This window comes from Lithobates pipiens, unplaced genomic scaffold (assembly GCF_037356315.1).
Source record: "Lithobates pipiens isolate NorthernLeopardFrog02 unplaced genomic scaffold, aLitPip1_a1.2 Scaffold_13, whole genome shotgun sequence".
Taxonomy (NCBI): domain Eukaryota; kingdom Metazoa; phylum Chordata; class Amphibia; order Anura; family Ranidae; genus Lithobates; species Lithobates pipiens.
This window is the reverse complement of record NW_027507718.1, coordinates 458,990,583-459,011,925: the sequence shown is the minus strand read 5'-3', so window position 1 is coordinate 459,011,925 and position 21,343 is coordinate 458,990,583. Positions and strand designations below refer to the sequence as shown.

Sequence of the window (21,343 nt, the reverse complement as noted above, 5' to 3'; positions counted from 1 at the left end):
TTAAATGCTTTAATACGAAGCCCTTCCAGTATCACGCTGTCACTGCTGAGAGGGCTGACCTCTTCCCCCAGCATTTCTTACAGGTACGTAAGTAAGTGGCCAGGCCCGTGAAGATGACACTCTCCGGCACGGTATGCATACACCGGTGACGTCAGTAGCTGAGTCTAGGGTGAATATCTCGTAAATATTGCAGGTTTAGGAGATATTCATTTTACCTACAGGTAAGCCTTAGTAAAGATATAAAATAGAATAGAATTGTGCTAACTGTTTGAAAAAAGAAATAATTATATAATGTCATAGGTGAGTCCGTAAAATTATGATAATACATCAAAACTCCATAGATGAAGCCGCATTAAGTTTGATAATAAATCAGAGCTTCCTTAGTGGCCATGTCCACCATCCATCACCTTAAACCGCAGTGCCTCCACCAACAGCTGTAGAAAGGCTTACCAGCTCCTGTGGGACCCCTTGTTAAGGGGGTCGGTCTACGCTTGTGGCTTAAAACCCAGCCCAGGCCTTTCTCCACATCCCAGGGTTCCGCCACGATTCAGATGTCACTCAATGAATTGGATAGGAAATTGTTAGCCAGAAGAAACAAAAGGCTCCATATAGCGTAAAATCCGTGGTAGGTTTTTGAGGTAATAAAAAATATTGTTGCACTTAACAGTAAGTACTAAAAACACCTTAAGTTTGGTGTGTTGGCCGGCACACAACCAAACAAACCAGTCCTTCTGGAAATGAGGGAGATGGTGACGTCAGTGCGTCGCTCCGCCCTGCGCGTTTCATCACAAATTACGTTGTCCAATAAACAGTTGTTTATTATGACTGTGTTACACAGGAGAGTTGCTGCTCAGTTTTTTCAGTGATAGGCAAGTTCTAGTGCAGTTTCTTTATTTTCTTTACAGGCCTTATTATAGGCTTACCTGTGGGTAAAAATAACAAAGAAGGTTTTACTACCACTTTAAATGGTTGGAGTCATCCCTTGTAAACTGATACATTCTGCTGGAGAGCTTGAACTTTAGAAAAACAAAACACTTTCTGGCTGGATCACTAGATGAAATCATAAGAGAGCCTAAAAAAAGGAAACCATACAACTGTCACATCTAAGAATTGGTAAGCTGCTATATAATTGGCAGTTTTTGAATTTAATATTGCTTTAAAAGCTGAACTCCATGTTGACAGCTAACACAGTTGGCATGCATAAAAGTAAATAGTTTCACCTTCTGATGAATTTTTAGATCTGTCATTGCCAGTCTTATGATACAATTACCCTGCCAGATAGCTTAGCCAGATACTTGACCTCCACTGGAGCAGCAGAGCTAGTTCAGAACCCCCCCCTCAGCCTGCTGATTAGACAATGAAGGAGCAGCAGCTCAGCAAAGAGTCAACTTTCTGTTCCTGCTGCTTTCTCCTGTCAGCACATTTCCTCCCAGTCCTGTGGGGCAGATGATTACAGGAAGATAATATAAGGACATAACTGGGGCAGTACACTAATTGCATTTTAAAGTGCATTTAGACGGGTTTCACATGGAGCCGTCCCGGGCGTCGGTGGTAAAGCGGCGCTATTTCTAGCGCCGGTTTACCATCATTTTTAGCGGTGCTATTCGCCCGCTAGCGGGGTGGTTTTAACCCCCCACTAGCGGCCGAAAAGGGGTTAAATCACCAGAGCGGTGTGTTGCCGGCGATATCGCAGAGCTGCCCTATTGATTTCAATGGGGAGCAGCGGTGGAGGAGCGATGAGTTCACCGCTCAAAAGAAGCTGCTGCCAGGACTTTTTGTGACGCCCTGGCAGCGCACTGCTCCAGTGTGAAAGCCCTCGTTTCACACTGTAGAGAATGGAGCCGCTTTTTTCAGGCGCTATACAGGCGCTATTTTTAGCGCTGTAGCGCCTGAAAAACGCTGGCAGTGTGAAGGGGTCTTAATAAGGACAAATCTGTATTCTGCATTTTAGCTCTACCTGGGATCAGATTAAACCTGCACTTTTATTTATGACTATATGCATAATGCCAAGAATAAATGAGTATATAAATGTAATAGAAGCAGAAAAAAATGTTGCTTTGGTTCAGAGTTTTCTTTAACAAAGTGACTGACCAAATTTATGCTCCTGGTCTCAGCACTAATAAATAGCGGTATGCTTTCAGAGGTCAGCTTTTTATTGTGTGACCCGCCTAAGGCCCCTGCAACCTGTGCTTCCTTCCATCTAAATTCTGACTACAGAGCACAACGTGTGCACTAGGTCGTGATGGGAGGCCGCCATGGAGTCTAATGTTAGAATTCACCACCTCTGCCAGCTGGTGTGATCAGAATTCAGATGAACATGAGCAAAGGTTGCAGCAGTCGCGGGCAGCACACCTCCCAGAAGAAAGCTGACCTCTGGAAGCACACAGCTAGGAGCTTTTTGGTTAATATTATAGCAAAATCAGAGAAAGGCCTATGTCAGGTACTTTGTTAAAGTGCACTTATTCCTTTCAAGATTATTCTCAATGCAATTTATGTCAATTAATGCTAATCAAGATCTAAACACAGAAGAAGAGACTTCATTTATTCTGATCTCGTACAGTTTACTTTTCTCATCTGCATAGCTTCAAACTGTCCCTTTGAAACCAAAGCCCTGTGTCCTTTCTTCCTCAGTTGTCCCTCTTTTTGTCCCAATGTATACACCAGGGGTAATCAACCTTTTGAAAAGCGAGGACTACCGTATATACTCGAGTATAGGCCGACCCGAGTATAAGCCGAGGCCCCCAATTTACCCCCAAAAAACTGGGAAACCTATTGACTCGTGTATAAGCCGAGGGTGAGATATGCCTGTCCATCCCTGTGTGTGTGTCCATCCATCCATCCATCCCTGTGTGTGTGTGTGTCCATCCATCCCTGTGTGTGTGTGTGTCCATCCATCCATCCATCCCTGTGTGTGTGTGTGTCCATCCATCCATCCATCCCTGTGTGTGTGTGTGTCCATCCATCCATCCATCCCTGTGTGTGTGTCCATCCATCCATCCATCCCTGTGTGTGTGTGTGTCCATCTGTGTGTGTGTGTGTGTGTGTGTGGCCTTGTGTGTCCAGCCTACCTGTGTCCCGAGCCTCCGTCCGGTCCCGAGCCTCCGTCCGGTCCCGTCCCGTCCCGAGCCTCCGTCCGGTCCCGTCCCGTCCCGAGCCTCCGTCCGGTCCCGTCCCGTCCCGAGACTCCGTCCGGTCCCGTCCCGTCCCGAGCCGAGCCTCCGTCCGGTCCCGTCCCAGGATCACCGCTCTTCGTCGGCGCCCATTCCCCTGTTCAAATGCCGCGCCTCCCTGTCTGTGATAGGCGGAACACAATTTCCCAGCAGCCTGTGTTCCGCCTATCACGGACATCGTCTCATCCTCGTCCGTAGTACGAGGATGAGACGATGTCCGTGATAGGCGGAACACAGGCTGCTGGGAAATTCAGTGTTCCGCCTATCACAGGCGAAGGCGGAGCCGGAGGCGCGGCTTTTGAATTATAGAATGGCCGCTGTCTGTCTGCTCGACACGCTGATCGAGCAGGCAGACAGCGATGACTCGAGTATAAGCCGAGGGGGGCACTTTCAGCCTCAAAAAAGAGGCTGAAAATCTCGGCTTATACTCGAGTATATACGGTACTTAAAGTGATTATAAACCTTCTTTAACAATTTTGAAATAAAAAAACCCCTGCAAAATAAAGGCATAATGAGCTAGTATGCAGGCCGCGGGGGGCTTCGTTCTTGGGTAAGTAATTTATAATGAGCTAGTATACAGAGCATACTAGCTCATTATGAATTACTTACCCAAGAACGAAGCCCCCCCACAGCCGTCCTATTCTCCGCCTCCAGCCGGTAACATCTCTCCTGGGGGTTATTTCTGGGTATCGCGGCTCCGGCGCTGAGGTTGGCCGGAGCCGCGATGACACATGCGCACGTGAGTTGCCAGGAATGGCACAGTACAACTGAAGCAACGGCACGTACGTGCCAATGCTTCATTGGGCTTAAGTGTGTATGTGCCGATGACGTCGGCACGTGCAAATACAGGGATATATCCTAAACCATGCAGGTTTAGGAGATATCCAGTGCAGCTACAGATAAGCCTTATTATAGGTTTGCCTGTAGTTTAAAGTGGTTGTAAAGGGTTTACAACCACTTTAAGCGATTTGTTAATCGGTCACAAGCCACAATGAACTATGGCGTTTTACTGTCCCCCGAATCACAAATGTGATTAGTCTCCTGCACTTAGTCTCCTGAGTCCCCGTAAAGCTTCTTTCATACTGATGTGCCATGGTTTACCCGCACCGTGGGTGCAGCGCAGTGAACCAGCGGCTTTCCTGCAGGTTACTTATTCTGAGTCATAGACTTCTATTACATCTTGCGGGTGTGGTGCATTTTTTGAAAGCACACCAAAATGCCTACATTCAGAAGTTTTGGTGCACTTTCAGAAAGCACACCAAACCTGCAGGATATAATAGAAGTCTGTGGCTCAGAACAGTACAGGTAACCCTTAGGAAAGCCAAAGGTGCCCCTGCGGAACAGTGTAAAAGCGGCCTAATACAGTGAGTGAAAAAATAATTTGATCCCCTGCTGATTTTGTACGTTTGCCCACTGACAAAGAAATGATCAGTCTATCATTTTAATGGTAGGTTTATTTTAACCACTTCAGCAACGGATTTGGCTGCTCAATGACCAGGCCTTTTTTTGCAATACGGCACTACGTCGCTTTAACTGACAATTGCGCGGTCGGGCGACGCTGTACCCAAACAATAATGACGTCCTTTTTTTTTCCCCACAAATAAAGCTTTCTTTTGGTGGTATTTGAACACCTCTGCGGTTTTTATTATTTGCGCTATAAACAAAAAAAATGTAAAATTTTGAGGGAAAAAACGATCTTTTATTTTTTGCTATAATAAATATCCCAAATTAAAAAAAAAAAAAAAAACATTTTTTCCTCATTTTAGGCCAATGCATATTCTTCTACATATTTTTGGTAAAAGTTATAGCATCTACAAAATAGGGGATAGATTTATGGTATTTTTATTATTTAATTTTTTACTAGTAATGGTGGCAATCAGCGATTTTTATTGGGACTGAGATATTGCGGCGGACAAATCGGACACTTTTGACACATTTTTGGTACCCAGTGACGTTTATACAGCAATCGGTGCTATAAAAATTCACTGATTACTGTATAAATGACACTGGCAGGGAAGGGGTTAACTGTGTTCCCTAGGTGTGTTATAAACGGTAGGGGGGATGGGACTGACTAGGGGAAGAGAGAGATTGGTGTTCATACTCAATATGAACACACAAGCTGTCTCCTGTCCCCTGAGAGAACCGGGATTTGTGTGTTTCTCATTCTGTACTAAGAAATTGCGGGTGCTCGGGGGTCATCGAGCCCACCAGTCACTCGCATCGGCTCCAGGGACACGCTTTGGGGAGCCAACCTGCTGCAGTATAACTGCGGTGGCTGGTCCGGAAGCAGTTAACAGTGAGAGACAGAATAACAACAAAAATATCCAGAAAAAACAATTTAAAAAAAGTTATAAACTGATTTTAATGCGTGAAATAAGTATTTGATCCCCTATCAATCAGCAAGATTTCTGGCTCCTAGCTGTCTTCTATACCGGTAACAAGCTGAGATTAGGCACACTCTCTTAAAATAATATAAAAGACACCTGTCCACAGAAGCAATCAGTCAGATTCCAATCTCTCCACCATGGCCAAGACCAAAGAGCTGTCCAAGGATGTCAGGGTCAAGATTGTAGACCTACACAAGGCCAGAGTCAGTCAATCTTCCTTGGTCGGGGGCTCCATGCAAGATCTTACCTCGTGGAGTTTCAATGATCATGAGATCGGTTAGGAATCAGCCCAGAACTCAATGGGAGAATCTTGTCAAGGACTAAAATCCTGCAGCGCCCGCAAGGCCCCTCTGCTCAAGAAGGCAAATGTACAGGCCCGTCTGAAGTTTGATAATGAACATCTGAATGATTCAGAGGAAAACTGGGTGAAAGTGTTGTGGTCAGATGAGACCAAAACCAAGCTCTTTGGCATCATCTCTACTCGCTGTGTTTTGAGGAGGAGGGATGCTGGCTAATGACCCCAAGAACACCATCCCCACTCTCAAACATGGAGGTGGAAACATTATGCTTTGCGTTTTTTTTTTTTCTGCTAAGGGAACAGGACAACTTCGCTGCATCAAAAACATGATGGACAGGGCCATGTACCCTTAAATCATGGATGAGAACATTCCCTCAGCCGGAGCATTGAAAATGGGGCATTGATGAGTATTCCAGCATGACAATGACCCAAAACACATGGTCAAGGCAACAAAGGAGTTGCTTAAGAAGAAGCACATTAAGGTCCTGGAGTGTCCTAGCCAGTCTCCAGACCTTAATCCTATAGAAAAGATGTGGGGGGGGAGCTGAAGGTTTGAGTTGCCAAACATCAGCCTTGAAACCTTAATGTCTTGGAGAGGATCTGCAAAGAGGAGTGGGACAAAGTCCCTCCTGAGATGTGTGCAAACCTGGTGGCCAACTACATGAAATGTCTGACCTCTGTGATTGCCAACAAGGGTTTTGCCACCAAGTACTAAGTCATGTTTTTGCGAAGGGGTTTAAATACTTATTTCACTCATTTTAATGCAAATTAATTTATAACTTTTTTGAAATGCGTTTTCCTGGATATTTTTGTTCTAAGTCTGTCTCTCACTGTTAAAATAAACCTACCATTAAAATTATAGACTGACCATTTCTTTGTCAGTGGGCAAACATACAAAATCAGCAGAAGATCAAATACTTTTTTACCTCACTATAACAGTTTTTTTTTATAAGAAGTGCTAATATGCCCATTGCAAAAGCGCAGTGTATAAGATGTTTATTACACTGACCAATTCCTCTTCCAGCTTCTCCTGGAATCGCTCTCCAGGCTGCTAGAAAGGTCTCAGGTGAAGTGCACTTGATAAGTCTCTGCCTGGGACAGGAGCCAGCGCTACAGATGAAGCTTTGGCTTATGCGGCTCCTGCTCGCTCCGCAGCCGCCTTCTCCCCTCCGATGTCGGCACCAGCTCTATGAACTATGTTGGAGACAAGCAAGAATAAACAACTGACAGAAATTCGAATCCTTCTCTACGCCAAATGAAAAAAAAAAGGCCTTTAGATACAGTTTTTTTTGTTTTTTTGCTCATAGAGCACATTGTGTGTGCCATGTAAGAATCCCATTGTTGTAGAAAGTGGGAAAAGATATGAAATGTGCCAGAACACTGGCAACCTTGTCTGGCTTTGTCTTTGGGCTTATCCTGGATATCTGTATGCTTGTCACCTCTCTAGCATTGTATCTGATTCTCTCCATATTCAAAATTTTCAGTAGCGAAGGCGCCGTTTTGTAATTTGCATGGCGTGTTTTGCTACGGTTAGCAGCTCTAGGGAATCCGTTCTTGGGAGAAATATCTCATTTGCATTTTAACAGTTTGGCACTGTTAATGAATAAGTGTGCGCACAGTGACTCATTTGTGTAGTGGCATCGAAATCAGGGGAAAGTTTATTCCTTTTTTTTTTTCTCTGAGCAGTCTAAAAATTCACTTATTAAATAGTTTTTGGCATTTCCATGTTAATCTTTCCCTTCGGAGAAAAGAAGAGGCATTGCGTTTCTGCACGTTTTGAGCAGACCTATTATCTGATTAATAGTTTTGTGATGTTAAGAACATTCGTTTTGAGGAGGCTGCAGTGGAATGCTACTGAATTAACGGGTTCTGTAATGTGTCTCGTTATTGTAAAGGATCCTATAATTGGCTTTTTTTGCTTAAAATCTATTTATTTGTTTGTGTGATGTGTGAGATAGTGATTTAAAGAGAAGTATGGATTCATAAAAAAAAAATTATACTCACCTAGGTGGATGCAGCATCGGTCTGATGCTGAATCTGTTCCCTGCTACATCTAAGACCCAGATCTGAGCGATCAAACACCACTGATCACTCAGCTCTCTGTCTTTACTCTTCAGAGAGCTGGTTTAATGTCTGGATCCACCCAGATGCCTAACCAAGTCTCTGATATGCCTTTCCAGTGCTCACTGGAGCGCTGGTCTATGCAGGAGGCTGAGCAGCCGTCTCAGCCAACAGTGGCTGAAAATGGGTAACAGGAGTGCAGAACAAACTGCACTTGTGTGATCCACAGGAGAAGTATAGCCCCAAAAAAAGGGAAAATGTGATATGTGATGTTAGATGTAGCAAATTGCAATGTAGCGTGTTACCGGAAATATATATATATATATATATATATATATATATATATATATATATATATATATATATATATATATACTCTGCAGAGCTCAGGCTGGGAGAAATAGAAGCAGCACAATGAACCAGTCGGTTGTGCTAACAGGAAACATCCTGTTTGGAGGAGAGAGTAATGTGACTGGGAAGATCATCAGTCTACTACTTCTAATTTGACAGTCCAGTGACAGGCTGGGGAAGGGGCAATGCCTTATAGCAGGGAAAAATCAGGTCCCCTGCCCTGCTAGACAGGGTTTTGTGGAAATCTCAGAAGTGAATGGACAAAAATACACTAATTTGAAATATTAAACAGCTCCCATATATGTGGAGTATTAAAAATATAAACAATCATAGTCGCCTAGGTGGATACAGCATTGATCTGATGTTATATCTGTCCCCCACTGCCTCTACCCCAAGAACTGAGCTTTTCAAAGACAGCTGATCGTTCCGCTCCCAGTCTTGAGGAGAGAGCGGGTGATTGTCTTATTGCTCTGCCCCTCCAGCACTCACTGAAACACTGGGCTGTAGAGTGCTGAGAGGCTGCAGGTTGGGTATCTGCATGGATCCTGACATTAAATATTCGGGTTCTCTCCATAGCTTGGACCAACTTGGTGATGTCAGCCAACAGTGGACTTAAAGGGTTACTAAACCCTTGTTTTTTTGTTTTGTTTTTTAATAACAAACATATCATACTTGCCTTCTCTCTGCAGTTGGTTTTGTACTGATTGACCCCAATCCTGCTTTTCTGTGGTCCCTCAGCAGTGCTGATGGCTCCTCTTCTTCTCGAGTGCCCTGTCGGAGAAGCGCTCTCCTGCAGGACTCAGCCCTGCCCCCCGGCACCCGCATCATTGGATTTGATTGACACCAGTGGGAGCCAATGGCTGCGCTGCTATCAATCTACCCAATCGGGACACGAGACACCGGCCGGAGCTGGTGTGCTCGTTCCCATTACGGGAATTATAGGGCTTAGGTAAGTAAAAGGGGGGCTCGGGGGGGCTGCTACATGACAGGAGGTTTTTCACCTTAAGATGAAAAACCTTGAGGGTTTACAACCCCTTTAAGCCCGCTGTCAGCTGAATAGGGGTCACAAGAGTGCAAAACGACTGCCACTCCTGTGATCCTCAGGAGAATTAGGGAAAAAAAAGCTTTGGCCCTATTTCTCCTTTAAGCTGTTTGCATTGGGATTAGCTTTTAGAGCCGTAGTTGTGGAGGGGGGGGGGGGGGAGCTCTCCCTGCAGGGTAAAGCCATAATGTGTTGTTATGTATTGCATACTAGCACACTATGAAGGACTTGCCTTGAAACTAAGCCCTCCAGGCTATCACCACTGCAGAGGCTTCCATCTTCACTCGGTCTTCCTTCCGGGTTTGAGGACTGTGACCGCTTGAATGGCGGAGCCGCCATGTCGTCACTCCCCTGTGTGTGTGCAGGAGTCATGGCCGCGACACAGCTACCACTTTAAATCCTGACACTGTTGACTTCCTGTCCTTGATTCCCTGGGCTCACAGAAGTGGTTTGAATAATGCTGGGCATCATTTGGCCTGGAAGAGCACCATTGTTGGATAGCCAAACAGTGAGGCTTCGGAGACAGCACCATATGGTATAGGAGATAAGTTGCATATTACAGTTTAAACTTCTTTTTATTTATCTTAACACAAGCTGAACACTGATTGTTTAAATCTATTTATCAAGCTGGAATAGGGCTTTAAGGTATTGTAATATGCATGCAACCATTTCTTATTGTTATGACATTTGTTTATTCTGTTCTTCACGGTGTAGCTAAAAGATCAGAAGAAGGAACTGAGTGGTGTGCAGGAGGCTTGCAGGAACTCCAAGGAATATGTGGAAACCTGGAAAAAGCTGTACACTAATCATTGCCTGGAGCTTGAAGAGCTCTATGAGAGGCATGATAATGATGCCACAGACGAATTAAAGGAGATTAAATACAGCCTGACCGAGAAGGCAATTGAAGATCTCAGACACGTCCAGAGTGCTGTAATTATCTCGGATATGTTGAAACTCAATGTGCCCAGAATGCATTTCCAGCAGGCACTAGACGAGCACAAGAGAGAGGCGGCACTTCTGGCTCAGCAGCTAGAGAAAGAGGAAAGCGACAAGGCCGGCGAATCAAGAGCCTCCCTGGAGAGCACCATGAGGAAACTTGATGAGGAATTCAAACTGAACGTCAAAGAGCAGAAGAACCTCAGAAACTGGGAACAGTGCCTATTCTCGTATGTAACCTGTGTCTCTGGATTGTTTTCACCATAAATATGTCTGCCAGTGCTCACTGTTTTTTCACCCAGGATAATGCGGGATGCCTATTTCAAAATTCCCTATGAAACAATAGACAGAAAATGTGTTCTGAATCACACAGATGTATAGCATTGTTATTGAGAGAGTTTTCTAAACTACAGTAAAATAAAATCGTTTTTAAAAAGTGCAGTAGAACAAATGCACAGAGATTAGGCACTAGAAGACCATTCCGCAGAAAGGTCCACCCTACAGAGTCCATAGATGTTTCTAACTCATCAGGACCCAAGCTAGTATTCAAGTAATTAAGTGGAAGGGCATGTGAGCTACTCAGCCTGTTGAACAAATGGGATTGATGAAGAAAGAAAGAAAGATATATTAGAGTCAAGCAATATGTTCCGTGGAGGTTGAGCTCAAGCATGCCAGCAACTAAGTTAGCCATTATGGATACTGGATTCTGAGGGCAGTTGGGCAATATAGAGAATAAGAGAATAGAATGACAGAGCGAAAAGAAGGGAAAGGAAAGAAAAAAAGAGATGGGTGGGGACCCATAGGAAGTGCAGTTGGGGGATGGGACTGGTTTCATATGGACCTTTCTATATATTGTGTACACCAAAAGGAAACCATTTGCAACTAGCATACATATGTCCATTATCATGATTGTGGGGTATTCTTGTCATATTGGAATAGTATACCTGGATTAGCTAAACGTATGAGCTGGAGGCTGTAAGAGCCCATTTACCACTGCATAAAATATAGCATAAGGGTTTATTCAGTAGGGAAATGGGCTGTAGCTTGCAGTTGCAGCTTATGTCCAGCACCTTCTACAAGTCGCACATATATTGGCATTCATTTTTATTTATGTTTTGATCGCAGCAGTCTGATTTTTGATCTTTCTACACAACTTGTCATACATTATAATAGTGGTGCTGCATATTTTTTCATTCATTTATAAAGCTACATTTGCTTCTACTCTTTTCATATGTAGGCCAAAGATGCAACTTCTACTTCCTCCTTCTTGAAAGTACACAGCACTGTGGTTGGGTCTCCACGTAGTTGTAAAACATATTAAAATTCCTGAAACTGGTGTCGCAAAAAATGATATAACTACCTATGACTTGTTTAGTATATTGATATTTGCACCTTTCAGTTGCTTCTTATCAATGAATCCTATATTTTCTAGGCACTCTATTATAACATTATCAACCAGCTTTTCTGGTTAGCAGCCGGGTCCTGCTTCTTCCGCCTCATAACCCCCCACTATTGGTTCATCACTATTCATGGGCAGCCTCATTGGCTACTAGCGAGGCATAGGAAGGGGACTAGGCACCCAACCAGAGAAGCTTGATTTTTAAATCACCTGGAAATACTGAGCACTTTGGAATAAGAACACGATTTGATGTCTTAGGCTGGCTGTACAGTAGACCATTTTCTTATTCAATTTCCTTTAGATTTACCTTTGACTATATGTAGTGCAAGGGTCTGTCTGATTTCATACATATTGAAAGTGTTTAGATTTGAACTCATATTATATGGTTTTTGTAAATCTAAAGGAAAATTGTATAATGTATGACCAGCTTAACCACTTCAGCCCCGGAAGGATTTACCCACTTAATGACCATTTTTTGTGATACGGCACTGTGTCGCTTTAACTGACAATTGCAGTCATGTGACGTACAAAAACAAAATTGATGTCCTTTTTTCCCCCACAAATAGATCTTTCTTTTGGTGGTATTTGATCATCTCTGCTATAATAAATATCTGAAAAAAAAGTCTTCATCAGTTTAGGCCAATATGTATGCTACATATTTTTAGTAAAAAAAAAGCCCAATAAGCGTATATTGTTTGGCTATGAAATCTACTAAATAGTGAATATTTTTATGGCATTTTTATTATTATTATTTTTTTTACTGGTAATGAATAAATGACACTGGTGGTTAAGGGGTTAACACTAGGGGACGATCAAGGGATTAAGTGTTCCCTAGGGAGGTGTTTATAACTGTGGGGGGAGTGGACTGACTGGAAGAGAGAGATTGCTGTTCCTGATCACTAGGAACAGCAGATCTCTCTCTACTCCACTGTTAGATTACACTGGCAGAACCACGTTCTGGCTCTCAGTGGAGCGATCATGGGTGCCCGGCTGACATTGCAACCACCAGCCACATGCATTGGCTCCAGCGAGCACCTGCTATTGCTCTTAAAGCAGCTGACGTACACCTACGGCGATTCCTGCAGCCGAGCCAACCTGCGGCTGGTTGGCAAGCGGTTAAAGTGGATGTAAACCCGATTCATAAAATTTGAGCTGGGCACATCTATTTGCAGTGTTTCCTTATCTATCTCCAAAGCTCTGAGTCCTGTGTGTTTGTGCTCTTTCATTGCTCTGTCATCAGCATGATGACTTTTGACAGGACAGGCTTTTCAAGAAGAAAGATAGAAGTGTGTGTCAGGGGAGATTGCTATAAATAGATTAGCAGTCAACTTGCTGTCTCAGAGCAGAGCTGTGAAAGCATTTTCATTCTTCTACCTGAGTGGAGGGGGGCTGGGTGTGCCTTTCTTCCAATCAGCTGCTCCCAGTTTAAGCCAAGCCTTCTCTAACAGTGCAGATCAAGGAAGTAAAAATTCTAACACCATGTAAGAATACAGGCTGGACACTAAGGCCGCGTACACACGGGGGCGGACTGTCTGGCCAACTAAGTCCGTCAGACAATCCGACAGACAGTCCGTCCTACTTTTGAATGAACGGACTTGACCACACACGATGAACAGACAGTCCGCTGAAAGCTTGCGCGATGACGTGTACAGCACGTACGACGGGACTAGAAATACGACGTCCAATACACTGCAATGCAACCTTCGGCCGTGTAAATCCTTTCTGAGCATGCGCCATACTTAGTCCGTCCAACTTGCCTACTCACGAGCGGACTGTCCGCTGAAACCAAAGTTGGACGGACAATATTACGGAAATTCCGAAAGACTTAGTCCGCCAGACTGTCCGCTGAAAAAGTCAGCTGAAGCCCACACACGAGCGGACTGTCCGCTGAAACACGTTTCAGCGGACCAAGTCCGTCAGACAGTCCGCCCGTGTGTACGCGGCCTAAGATCCAGTGTTCTCCCCAGTCTGGCCAGCGAGCACGTGCAGGCAGCAGCTACGCGCTAGGTCAGCCGCGGGACTGGACGGGGCCATGCCCTGTGAGTTAAATGTCTCGTGAGGTCGCATACGACCAGGTCTTGGCCTGTGTCGCAGAGTTCCTCATGGCTGACAGCCCCCCCACTTCGGTGGTGAGGAGGATCTGTCTGGGAGTGTTACCTGTGCACTTTTCTGGAGCGGTAAGTAAGGTGCCCCCTCCTGGTGTGGGTACTTCCTGGGGTGGTCGGTCCCTCTGGGGTTCTTCTCCACACCCCTTCTTCCCCAGGTGAGGCCAAGGTGCTTTGGACACTGCCCACTCCCCCCTCCAGGGTTACCACTATGGGGAGTACACCTTGGCACCTGATGGATGGTTGGGCGGGTGACCAGGCATCTGCACTAATTTAGGCCACAGCTTTATGGCCTACCGACCAGGCGACATTTGGGGTGGCTCTAGAGCGGGCGGCGGAGGTCGCCGCCTTCTGTTGTGGGCATCTGCCCTCCTTTCTCGGCTCTGCTTGGTCTGGTCCCCCTGCAGGCCTGTGCACTCACTGCAGGCAGCAGAAAATTTGGGCCATGGCTTTTGCGGCCTACCGAACGGCAACGTGTGGGTGGCGGAGGCCATCTATATCAGTGGCAGGCATCCGCCCTCCTTCCTCAGCTCTGTTTAGTCAGGTCCCCCCACGGACCTGTGCACTCACGGCGGACGGGCAAAAATGTTGGCCGCGGCTTTAGTGCCCACGCCGGATGCCGCCTTCCAGAGGAATGGCGCCGTGGGGGGTCTGAGGGTGACCCCCTTCTGAGGAGTTGTTTAAGTGGACCCTCCATAGATGCCCCCTGTGCGGGGCCTTAGTGGATGCCCCCTGTGAGGGGCCTTAGTGGATGCCCCCTGTGAGGGGTCTCAGCCAGTGCCACCTGTGCAGGGTTTCCATAGGCGCCCCTTGTGCGGGGTCTCAGCCAGTGCCCCCTGTGTGGGGTATCAGTAGGCGCCCCTGGTGTGGGCTCTCAGCCAGAGCCCCTTGTGAGGAGCCCTGGTCAGCACCCCCTGTGCGGGACCTTGTTCGACATCCCCTGTGTGGGACCCTCGTGACACTCCTGTGTAGGGCCTAAGGCGGCGGGGGTCTCAATAGGCAACCCCTTCCTGAGTTCTTTGCGTTTCACAGGTGGCACTTAGGCATATAGGCTGATAAATGTCGCCCCCTGCCCTCCCCTGCCTCATTGGTTCTCGACTGATCCTATGTCTAGCTCTGTCATTGTGGATGTGGCCCACCTTGCAGGGTTGGTAGTCACACTGCCTGTTCTGTCAGTTAGTGAGGTTTTTCCTCCACAACTGCAGTGGTGCACAAGAAGGTGCTGGTTGTCACCCTTATTACGTCTGTGCGGGAAACTTCAAAGATGGAGGATGCAGCTGTGGCGGAAGTGGAGCGGAGGTGACTCTCTGCTTGTCCCGGTTCCAGTGGGTACAGAAGGTCAGAATGGAGTCCATCCGCATGGTGGTGGCGTCTCTTCATCATGGGGACTTTCTGGCTTCTGTCGACATCACGGATGCTTATTTACGCACTCCAATGTGTGCCCAACACAAACACTTCCTCTGTTTTACTGTGGGAGAAGAGCATTATCAGCTTGTGGTGTTGACCTTTGGTCTCGCCTCTATTCCTTGTATATTCACAAAGGTGTTGGCCCCAGTTCTGGTGTGGTTACGTCAGCGGGGTTATTGGGGTCCTGGGCTGCATGGGCGACCTTCTTCTTCAAGCAGAATCTTCGGCTACCCTGAGGGTCAATGTAGCTCGCTATACAGACCAAAGTTTTCAGTTGGCTTCTATACTACCTGAAGTCTGCTTCAGCTCCTTCCAGAAAATTGGATTATCTGGGCCTGACTCTTGTTTCATCTCTGGTCAGGGTGTTTCTTCCTCTGGACAAACTCCAGAAGTTGCATGCTGCCCTTCAGCTACTGTTGTGTCACAGGGGGGCCTCTCTGTGGTCCTGCATGTGGGTGTTGGACCTGATGGTGTTTACCTTCGAGGTGGTTCCATTTGCGCAGTTCCATACCAGGTCCCTTAAAATTAGATCCTGGCGTAAAGTGCCCAGGGTCTCTGGGCTATCAGATTCCGCTGATCCAGAAAACCGGGGGTCCCTGCCTGGTCTGGTGGCTTCGCTCTCCAGGATTCCGGCAGGGCACATCCTTTCTCCCCTTGTGTTGGACAGTGATCACCACCAATAATAGTCTGTCCGGGTGGGGAGGTGTCCTGGGACTGCCGATCAATATATAATATATATAATAATATCATATATAATAATAATAATATAATATGGTTCTGCTCGGGGTCATTGGATGCTGGAGGAATCCGGACTTCCGATCAATATCCTGGGACTTCAAGTGATCAGAGTATGTATGGAGGTCGACTTTTGGGGCTCCTGGTACGGATCCAGTCGGACGATGCCATGGCATTAGCCTATGTCCATCACCAGGGCGGAACAAAGAGTGTGTTGGCAGCCCTAACAGCCAGCACCCTCCGGTGGGCAGAACACCTTGTTCCTACCCTCTCTGCCGTATGCATTCTAGGAGTGGAAAACTGTCAGGCAGTTGCCTCAGTCAGCTAGTGTTGGTCAATGGGGTGGTCCCTTCACCAGGACATGTGTCATTGGATATGTCTCCGATGGGGCACTCCTGAGGTAGATCTGTTGGCGCCCCGGCTTAATGGAATGCTACTTAGGTTTCTGGCAAGGTCACGGAATCCTCTGGTGGACACTGCAGACGCTGTGGTGGCCCATGAGGCTGGTATAGTTGGATCTGCACGTCTCCTCCTCTCAAGCTTCTGCCGTGGCTTTTGCACAGGATCGAGGCCGAAGGGATTCCAGCCATTCTAGTGGGCCTGGATGGCCTTGTCGGTATTGGTAGGCCGACCAGGTGCACTTGGTCACTGACGTCCCTTGGCAACTGCCTCAAGTCCCAAGGGCCGATCTTCCATCCTGCTTCAGTCGCTGGTTTGAAGGCCTGGCTGTTATGAGCCAGGTGCTGAGGTTATGATGCTGCTGAAGGCTGGGAAGCCTTCCTCTAGGAAGATTAACCACCATACTCGGATAGCATACATATCCTGGTGTGAGGCGCTTGGCATTTACCCTCGTTCTTTCTCGGTGGCTCAGATTTCCACCTTCCTTCACGTGGGAGTTGAGCAGAACTTGGCCTCAAGTACCATTAAGGGCCAGGAGTCGGCCTTAGCGATTTTCTTCAGCGCCCCTTGGTCTCGCACTCCCTGGGGCGTACTCTTAATCAAGGGGTTTAACATCTGCCTCCAGCGCTGCAGTCTCTTCTACCACCATGGGATCTGCTCTTGGTGCATTCGGTTCTAGAGGAGCCTCTCTTTGAAAATATTCGGGAGGTTCCTCTGCTTGCTCTATCCCAGAAAGTGGCTTTTTTGTTTGCTATACACTCACTTGTCCGTTGTTCCCTCCTCTGATTTTTTTTGACCAAGGACATTGTATTGCCTTCCCTGTGTCCCAGGTCAAAATGTCCTAAGAGATTTACCTTACATGCCCTGGATGTGTTTGGGTGATTCGGGTGTATTTACCACTCGCAGGGTCTTTTCGGATATCAGACTCACTGTTTGATCATCCACGGGCCAAAAAAGGGACTGTCTACTACTTCTGCGACCTTCCTAGATGGATCAGACAGACGATGGCTCTGTCCTATTCTATCAGGGGTTGGGATCCTCCTTTCCCTGTTACGGCGCATTCTACTTGTCTGCTTACTGCTTGTTGTGCCTTCCATCATCGGGCGTCTGCTGCGCTGGTTTGCAAAGCGGCCACTTGGTCATCGTTGTAAACTTTAGTAAAATTCTACAACGCGGATGTGCTGGCATCTGAGGATGCTTATTTTGGCCACAAGGTGTTGCGGGCTGCTGTTTAGGGGGTCTAATCTCTCTTGGGGGTGTATTGTTCAGGTTGGGTTCCAGTTGTTCTGTGTTGAGCTCCTGTTACCTGGTTGGCTCTTTTGTTAGCATTGGGATTTCAGTTGTCCCACCCCTCATGTTTGGCACAGCCTTGGGACCTCCCTATGGTTCTGAATAATGGAGCACTGTGTCTGTCAATGAACAAAAGAGAAAATGGGATTTTTGACTTACCATAAAATCAATTTCTCTGCGTTCATTGACAGACACAGCACCCACCCTTCTAAGTAGTTTTGATGCTTCTGACACTGCTTGTTACTAAACTGAAGGCCTATAGCAGAGAGGGGGGTGTATATCACCTGGGACTGCCTATAGGCGTAGCCAAGTCTTTTTTCTGCCTAGTGTCCTATACCTGTAGGGGGCGATATAACTTTATGGTTCTGAATAATGAAGTGCTGTGTCTGTCAATGAACTGGAACTGTCAAAGAAATGGATTTTACCGTAAGTCAAAAATCCAATTTTTTTTATATTTAAGAAATGTGACATTTTCATTTGAAAATCTCACTCCCTTGCCTTTCAGTTGCTGATCAGAAAGGATGTCCACCTTGGCATTCTTGCCAATTGGCTGTTTTACTAAATCCTCTAGCAGTGCTTGTTAAAGCTACATTTTTTGGGGGGTCTTCTTTTTTTGAGGAGTTTTGGATATCCAAGTATTGGAGCATTTGGAAAACTATTAGTTATTTATACTAGGTAGATTCAAGTTACTACCTCCAACTATCCAGAATATACTTAGCATCTGAGAACAGAGCTGCCCAACTTGTACAAGTGAATGTGAGAGATGACATCACTAAGGGAGCTAGGGAGGAAGGTGGAATCCTTATGGGTAGAGCTCCAAAGGGATGACGCTAAGGGGAAAATAATATTGGGAGTATGCAATAGGCCCCCTAACCTGAGAGGGGGGGGGGGGCGTTCCTCCTATCACAATTTGGATTAGCAGCAAGGATGGGAAGTGTTATAATGGGGGATTTTAATTATCCAGACATAGACTGGGCGGAGGGAACCACACACTCGTCTAAGGCTTGCCAGTTTCTAAATGTCTTGCAGGACACTTTCATTGGTCAGATAGTAGATGCACCAACTAGAAATAAAGCGTTACTGGATCTACTGATTACCAACAATACAGACCTGATCACAGATGTGGAAATACGGGGCAATTTAGGAAACAGCAATCACAGGTTAATTGGCCTAAGTATAAATCACAAAAATAGGAAACATAAGGCAAATATAAAGACACTGAATTTCAAAAGAGCCAACTTCCCTAAACTATGAACCTTGCTAGAAGATATAAATTGGGATGAAATCATAGGAACAAAGAACAGGAGGAGAGATGGGTTTGCTTTAAGAGCATGTTAAATAAGGGCATTAGCCAGTGCATCCTATTGGGTAATACATTTAAAAGAGCGAACAAAAGCCCTGGATGCCTGAACGCCAATGTAAAAATGCATATAAATGCAAAAAAGAGAAGGCCTTTAAAAAATACAAGGTTGAGGGATCATCATCAGCATTCAAACTTTATAAAGAATGCAACAAGGAATGTAAGGGTGCAATTAGGGCAGCTAACATAGAACATGAAAGACATAGCAGAGGAGAGCAAAAAAAAAATCCCCAAAAATTGTTTAAGTATGTAAACAGTAAAAAAGGAAGGACAGACCATATTGGCCCCATAAAGAACGAGGAAGGGCATCTGGTTACAAAGGATGGGGAGATAGCGAAGGTATTGAATTTATTCTTCTCCTCAGGCTTCACAAGCGAATCGGGGGGGGGGGAATCAGTAACCAAACCTGCAGTGTTTATCCTTGTGACATATCACAGGAAGCACCCTTATGGCAAACAGGACAGAATTAAAATTATATTTGGAAAACTTAACATTAATAAATCACCGGGACCAGGTGGCTTGGACCCAAGGGTACTTAGGGAGCTAAGTCAAATAATTGCCAGACCATTGTTCCTAATTTTTTTCTGACAGTCTACTGACTGGAATGGTACCAGTGGTTTGGAGAAAAGCCATTGCCATAGCCAAACCTCAATATTATGCAAGCTCTTGGAGGGGGTGATAAGGGACTATATACAAGATTTTAGTAATGAAAATGGTATCATTAGCTGTAATCAGCATGGATTCATTAAGAATTGCTCTTGCCAAACCAATCTATTAACTTTCTATGAGGAGGTGAGTTGCCATCTAGATAAAGGAAGGCCCGTAGATGTGGTGTATCTGCATTTTGCAAAAGCATTTGAAGAAGTTTCCCATAAACGTTTACTGTACAAAATAAAGTCCATAGGCATGGACCATAGGGTGAGTACATGGATTGAAAACTGGCTACAAGGGCGAGTTCAGAGGGTGGTGATAAATGGGGAGTACTCGGAATGGTCAGGGGTGGGTAGTGGGGTCCCACAGGGTTCTGTACTGGGATCAATACTATTTAATTTGCTCATAAATGACCTGGAGGATGGGATAAACCGTTCAATCTCTGTATTTGTGGACGATACTAAGCTAAGCAGGGCAATCATTTCTCAGAAGGATGTGGAAAATTTGCAAGAAGATCTAAACAAATTAATGGGGTGGGCAACTACATGGCAAATGAGGTTCAATGTAGAAAAATGGAAAATAATGCATCTGGGTGGCAAAAATATTAATGCAATCTATACACTAGGGGAAGTACTTCTGGGGGAATCTAGGATGGAAAAGGAACTGGGGGTCCGAGTAGATGATAGGCTCAGCAATGGCATGCAATGCCAAGCTGCTGCTAACAAAGCAAACAGGATATTGGCATGCATTAAAAAAGGCATTAACTTCAGTGGTAAAGCGATAATTCTCCCACTCTACAAGACTCTGGTCCAGCCTCACCTGGAGTATGCTGTCCAGTTCTGGGCACCAGTCCTCAGGAAGGATGTACTGGAAATGGAGCGAGTACAAAGAAGGGCAACAAAGCTAATAAAGGGTCTGGAGGATATTAGTTATGAAGAAAGGTTGCGAGCACTGAACTTATTCTCTCTGTAGACGAGACGCTTGAGAGGGGATATGATTTAAATTTACAAATACCATAGTGGTGATCCCACAATAGGGATAAAACTTTTTTGCAGAAGGTAGTTGGCAGACACGTGGCCACTCATTAAAATTAGAAGAAAAGAGGTTTAACCTTCAAATACATAGAGGGTTCTTTACTGTAAGAGCGACAAGGATGTGGAATTCCCTTCCACAGGCGGTGATCTCAGTGGGGAGCATCAATAGTTTAAAAAAACAATTAGATAAGCACCTGAACAACTGCAACATACAGGGATAGACAATGTAATACTGGCATGTGGCCACACACACAGGTTGGACTTGATGGGCTTGTGTCTTTTTTCAACCTCACCTACTATGTAACTATGTAACTCCTAACCTATATCAAAATATGAATATTTGATTTTGTAGCTTGCAATTGGTATTAATGCATTTATAAGTAAATCCTTTCCACTTTGATTGGTAAGGTATTTTGTGATGGCCCTTTTGTGCTTCTGATTGACCACCCTTTCTTGTTGTGTGATTTGTGTCTATTCAGGAAGGTTCTCCTGTTACCTTTGTGTGTATCTGAAGATGACGTACATAAAATACAGCAGGAGTTTCTCTGTGGCTTCTCCCAGATGGACATTACTCTAGCTCTGCCTAAAATCCAGGGAAGACTTCTGCTCCAGAAGTATCAAAGTGACTGGAGGAGCATTGAGATGCAGAAGATAGAGTACAGGTTACTGGAAACTGAACGTCAGGTAATATTTTCTGATTAATTCAGAGGTCTTTCAT

The 21,343-nt window shown here is 45.5% G+C and overlaps 1 protein-coding gene across 1 annotated transcript in view; it reads left to right on the top strand.

Moving 5' to 3' along the window:
• EVC2 (EvC ciliary complex subunit 2) overlaps nt 1–21,343 on the top strand; it is a 287,368-nt gene that overhangs the window by 162,581 nt on the left and 103,444 nt on the right. The window contains exons 14-15 of the mRNA XM_077477799.1: nt 10,024–10,475; nt 21,105–21,309. Of these exons, the coding sequence (XP_077333925.1) occupies nt 10,024–10,475; nt 21,105–21,309 (657 nt within the window). The remainder of the gene's footprint in view (nt 1–10,023; nt 10,476–21,104; nt 21,310–21,343) is intronic.